We start from the raw sequence: 5515 nt of genomic DNA on the forward strand, positions 1-5515 counted from the left end.
CCCCCCCCAAGTCAATTGGGGAGCCATTGGCAGCAGATACTGTCGATGATCTGAATTCCATCATTTCAGTTGCAAGACAACCTTCAAAAAGGAGAAAAGGAATGAGATTAAGGTTGGATGAGACCAAAACCCTTAGGTTTCCAGTCTAGGAAAAACAGCTTTTTGCTTTCTGTTACAGTATAACATGCAACTGTATAAACATGTCTTTCCTCTGGAAAATACACCATCCCTCTCTCAGCTCTCTTTGACAACCTCACACAACTATCACTTCCAATAACTTTCTTCAGTATTTACGCAAACCATTCCTCAGCTCCCTGTAATCAAAAAGTAGAATGGTATTTTCCAGGTCCCGTGAGATTCCTTCAGCACAAAGCAGAACCGAGGGACCATTTCTAGAGTGAATTCCTCCTTGTGCACGCATAAAACTAACTAAGGAGATGACAACATCCCACAGCTTCCATACAGACCTTCAAGCTGAACAAAAGGCATGTGGAAACTGAAGTCTGCCCGGAAGAATCCTTGTTTGCATAGTGTAGAGCTCATGACAAGCTACTGTGTTTATTTAGTTTTGGAGTTAAAAAAACAGGGGAAAGAAAGCTGTTAAGGGCTCTCATTTCACGAGAATACCACCTGTATCTGGATTTATCTTACTGGGAACTGTGTAGTTATTCAGAGGTCTCACATCAGCCTCATTAAAGCAACTGGCAGACATAATCTTAGTGTCTTTTGTAACTCAAAATATTGACAGCACGATTATAACTTCGTATTTAACTCTATGAGCTACAAAACTATTATTTTCAGTTGTTATATACTGACGAAGATTTTTTCTAAACGTTAGTCTACAGATTCCAGCCATAGCATAACATTGTATAAAACATCTAAAGAAACCCCTTACTTGCTAAATGTTATGAAGTAACTAGAAGCTGCTAACTTCAAAAACATGTGATACAACACTTTCAGATCCATTCTGCAAGACGTCAAGAGAATTCCATCTCTCAGATAACAGACTTAATAAATATTTAAGACATTTTCAGATTTAAAAAAAAACTACTTTCCTTCATAACAGAGCCAGAATTAATACTGAAATTAAAGGGAACAAGGAGGGACTCCAGGATTCACAGTTATCACCAGGGTGCAAGTCAGATGACACTTCTTCCCCTAACAATTTTTCTTCAAATCCTCACTTCCCTTAGTCTTTTCTATTAAGAAATCTGAGACACTCCAAATAAAGTTTCACTCGAAATTTTCTTCTTGTGTACTGTATTGAAATCTTTGTAACTTTCTTCCTGATTTACTATGCCATGGAAATTAAAGCACTCAATTTGAACCAGACAACTCTCCCATATACATTCCCAGCCACTGACATTTTGTGACGCTGGGGGGAACACTGGATTTCTCTCCAATCTTTCAAAATCAACTCTCATCTGACACTTTGTCATTTCTCCTCCTATTCTCACAAGATTTTTTAATAGTGGTCTGAACAGGCTGTTATGCTTATCAGGATTTTAATTACATTTTTAAAAAATTCTAGACTAACCTGTGCTAAAAAACCCCTAAAGTCTATCCAAGACAGTCTGCCTTATGTAAGGCTTTCTGGAACTCTATAGTCATTTTGCCAGTGAATGATTTACTTGGGATTTTCAGCAAGATACCCTGAACAAACAATTTCAGTTAAAATAAACTCAGTACATGAGAAGTCAGGAACAACGGATGATATCAGTAAAAGCTACCTTATTAGCTGCTTCCAGTGCATTTATTAGGTTCTGCAACTCTTCCTTATTCATCTCTATAGAAATTGGTTTAATTTCACCATTTTCTCTCACATCCAAATCAAGATTAAGAAGTGGCATTTGCAGCATGGAGATCTTATCACTGGAGAGAGCAAGCTATGCAGATTGATGAAACAACAACAACAACAACGCATAAGGTAGAGCCATTAAGTTTTGTCTTTCATAGCATCACATCTGCACTTTATATTGAAAGTGTACTACCCAAACAAACGTCAACATGACAAAACTAACTTCTCACAAGTCATCTCTGCAGTTTTGGGGTTTGCTTCCCCCCCCCGGTTGTTGGGCTTTTTGTTTGTTTCTTAATACCAACAATATATTGAAATACTGAAACCCCTCTTCATAGCAATACATTTGTCAAAACAATTTGCTAAAATTAACTGGGCTGCTACATTTTTGTATTCTAGGTGAAAAGAAAGGATACATTTGATCATGGCTCTTTAAAAGTGAAGTATATGAATTCTGAAGTCACTGTATTCAAACACTTATCGTAATCAACAAGTAAGAAGGGTCTTATAGAAGGGGGCAGTTGGGAGAAAGAGGACACCTTTGTGCATTTTTCAACTCTCTCTACAGCTGATCAAACACTGTTTGTCAGATATCCTATTTGACAATCACTGATGAAGAGTATTACATACCAATTGTGCTTTCCTTTTTGTTTACTACTATACTCACTCTAGTATAAATAAGGCTTTTAAAATATATTAAAATCCAAGATCAGTTGATAATACTGTAGGTCAGTATTGTACCCACCTATCTTATTTTTTTAGAGAGCAGAATGTGGTACAGCAGAAGAGAGACAATGTCTTTGGTAGGATTCAACTATGGTAAGCAAAAAAAAAAAATCACAACCAGCTCAAGGCATTGCTCTTTGATTTCCAAAGCTGTTTGCTGCACAAATTATTTAACACTTTTTGAAACGGCAAACTATTTAAAGCTCTACAAATCTGCCGAACAGCTCCCATGGACTAACTAAACAACATTAGTTATACTGTTTATTTTAAGTCTCTGATAGAGCTTAATTCAAAGCAGCTGTGTCTTTGTAACCCCAAAGCACCATCCAACTTTAGGCAATACAGTTATCATTGGCTTATTATCAAAATAAGTCTAAAGATAAATTATTTTAAACCAATTATTAAATAATTGTTTATTGCAGGAATCCAAAAATTTGAAAAGAGTCAGGGAAACACATCCTGAATCAGTATACTCCTCTTAAAATTAAGTAAATATTTCTTCTTCCTTTGAGTAAAAATACTGTCCATTCAGGTTTCAAAATCATAACAGCATATGAAACTTTCAGGTGTTCCTGAATAACGCTCAATCTCTTTTAGGAAAGAGATAGGTATTGCAGCCTTAAAAGAAAGGAGGAGGGGGAAAAAAAAAAAAAGAAAAAAGAAAGAAGAATTTTAGTTTTACAGTTTATACAATTTCTGGCAAGTCTTTCATGTGTTATGATGAATGTGTTTTTCTGATACCTATAAAAATTGAACCATGCTCCAGAATGAGCAGGCCTAAGGGGACTATATCAATAGTTACTTCTGTGTTGTGGAACACTTCTTTCAAACATTACGGCAATACTCTCACCTTTAACTGCCAGTCAAAATCCTGCAGCTGGGCAGAAGAGATGGCGTTTACTCTTTCCACTAGAGCATTCCTGATTTCTTCCTTTCTGCCTTTTAGACATTTTGTGATTGCTTCTTGATAGTTTGAATTTAACTCATTTATCTGCTGAGCAGCCTACAAAAATAAAAATTGTGATTGCTTAAACTATGAACCACAGAAATAACACGTACCACCTGTAATAGCTGTGCTCTGTACATATCCAGGCTTCTACCCAGATAGCTGTTATACTAGACTCTCATTTTTCTTACACTGCCCTTAGTGGCTGCTCTCTGTGTTTGATAGTTAGAGTCAGTATTTACCAGTATGAAAAAAAAAAACAATTTTCTTGTAATTTAAATTAAAGAGAACAGAGGATGGAGGCTTTATTGGCCGCCTTAGACGCCACCTTAAAATCAAAACAAAAAAAGCCACACACAAAAACAACACAGGTTTAGCTCTGAAAGTTTCTGAACATCAGAGTTGAGACAAAATACATTAGTTTAGCTGAAACAGATATATTGATGTACAGACTTTCCTATGGTTACACAAGTATCTTTCTTTGATCTAGCTACTAGCAGGTAGTCAAAATACGAGCAATGGGCAAAAGATGAGAATGGAACAAGTTTTTGCAAAGTTTATACATATTGGAATGCCTGAATTATAGTCCCTGTCCCACATGGTCATCCATTCACGAGTCTAGATTTTTTTTTATTTACATACAGTCAATATTTTAAAACACTTCACTGCAGTAGTAATGAACAAAGGAAGCCAAACAAGAGCATGAATTGTTTTTATTGCTAATGAACAGTAATGACAGGTTATGTATTTTAACGTAAACAGATTTAATTTGGTGGTACTTAAGAGATCAATTTAAGTGACTAAAACAGTACTTTAGCAAGTAAGTATTATCCAGTTCTATTTTTTAAAAAAGAAAAAAAAAATCAGTGTCCAATTTCACTTTTTCTTTTAAAAGTCTTCTCAGTGTATCTCTAAAATGCTGCTAACCTTCTAGCTATTTAGGCTTAGTTTGCTACTATTCAAATGCTACACTATAAAAATACTTTAGTACTAAATAAACTACCAGACTCATCACTCCAGTATGATCTCTCAAAGTCAAGCTCAATCAGGGATGAGCCCTTACCTCTTCATCAGATATGTTTTTGCCAACCGCAGTTTTGAAATACATCATTGTTTCTTCTAAAACCTCCATCCACTCCGACAAGCTCCAAATACTGCCATAATCCTGGTATCGAGGATACGCACGGCCACATATGCCATCAACTATTTTATGAAGGAACTGAAACAATGTGATACATAATTTAAGAACATGATTCTACCACAGTTAACCTACACCAGATACGAGACTGTTCAGGCAACTCGGTTATCACCCCTCCCTTCACTGGGTACTGTCTCAATGCTTCTTCTGAGTGCAGCCCATGCACCACTCTAAAAAGTCATAAAGAGGTAGTCCTTGAATATAAACTGTCCTCCCCTCTCCCCCAAAGTCAATTCACAAGGTTTGGCCACAGAAACCACAACATGATTCAGATTCATCTTGGACTTACATTTGGACTTAATAGTTTTGTGCACGACTATCATGTACTGCTGAGCAGCAGAGCTGCCACACCAAAGGGCACCTCAGTCATCTCTGCACTGGGATTGTCAGGATGCAAAGCACAACTCAAAGTGCTGATCTCCAAGCCTGCGCCTGTGGATCTCTCGTCTCCCAAACCACTGTCCTCTAGCACTGAGATTCTTCCGTATGCCCGGCTTCTTGGCCTGCTCTGGCAATTTTTCTCTGAGCACCGTAGTGAGGCCAACCCAGCCAGTCCACTATTTCACCGAATGGAAATCGATGGAGCCTCTCCGGGAGCAGCCCAGAGCTCCCGCAGGCAGGCCATCTCCCTCAGTACCGGCTTGCAGCGCTGAGCCCTCAGAGAGCGGCAGACCTGCGCTGGGAAGAGCTCAAGGACATTTCCAACACTCTAACAGCAAAGCGAGCCCAGAAACACCCGCTGGGTGCAGCCCCAGCGTATTTTGAGCTGGTACTTTTGGTTTCGTTTTGGAGAGGCCCAGAGCGGCGGGGGAGGGCAGCGCGGGCCGCAGCCCCGAGAGGCCGCCGA

General features: G+C 38.4%; 1 protein-coding gene across 1 annotated transcript; it reads right to left on the reverse strand.

Annotated features, from left to right (window-relative positions):
• Nucleotides 1-7: 7 nt before the first annotated feature.
• COMMD8 (COMM domain containing 8) lies at nucleotides 8-4690 on the reverse strand. Its single transcript, XM_009586591.1, has 4 exons — nucleotides 4534-4690; nucleotides 3375-3527; nucleotides 1731-1886; nucleotides 8-81 (listed from the first exon to the last, which is right to left on the reverse strand). Exons 1-4 carry the CDS (start codon nucleotides 4600-4602, stop codon nucleotides 61-63), a joined length of 399 nt encoding a protein of 132 aa, XP_009584886.1. The 5' UTR covers nucleotides 4603-4690; the 3' UTR covers nucleotides 8-60.
• Between the last annotated feature and the right edge of the window lie 825 nt (nucleotides 4691-5515).

The sequence above is a fragment of the Fulmarus glacialis genome, unplaced genomic scaffold, assembly GCF_000690835.1.
Source record: "Fulmarus glacialis isolate BGI_N327 unplaced genomic scaffold, ASM69083v1 Scaffold19580, whole genome shotgun sequence".
NCBI classification, from domain to species: domain Eukaryota; kingdom Metazoa; phylum Chordata; class Aves; order Procellariiformes; family Procellariidae; genus Fulmarus; species Fulmarus glacialis.

What these genes read in the sequence shown, in the direction of transcription:
- COMMD8 (XM_009586591.1), bottom strand. Translation starts at nt 4,602, where the DNA reads ATGGAGGTTTTAGAAGAAACAATGATGTATTTCAAAACTGCGGTTGGC. An exon ending in AAAACATATCTGATGAAGAG is followed by an intron (nt 3,528 to 4,533) that starts GTAAGGGCTCAT and finishes TTATTTTTGTAG; the next exon opens with GCTGCTCAGCAGATAAATGA. An exon ending in ATTTTGACTGGCAGTTAAAG is followed by an intron (nt 1,887 to 3,374) that starts GTGAGAGTATTG and finishes CAATCTGCATAG; the next exon opens with CTTGCTCTCTCCAGTGATAA.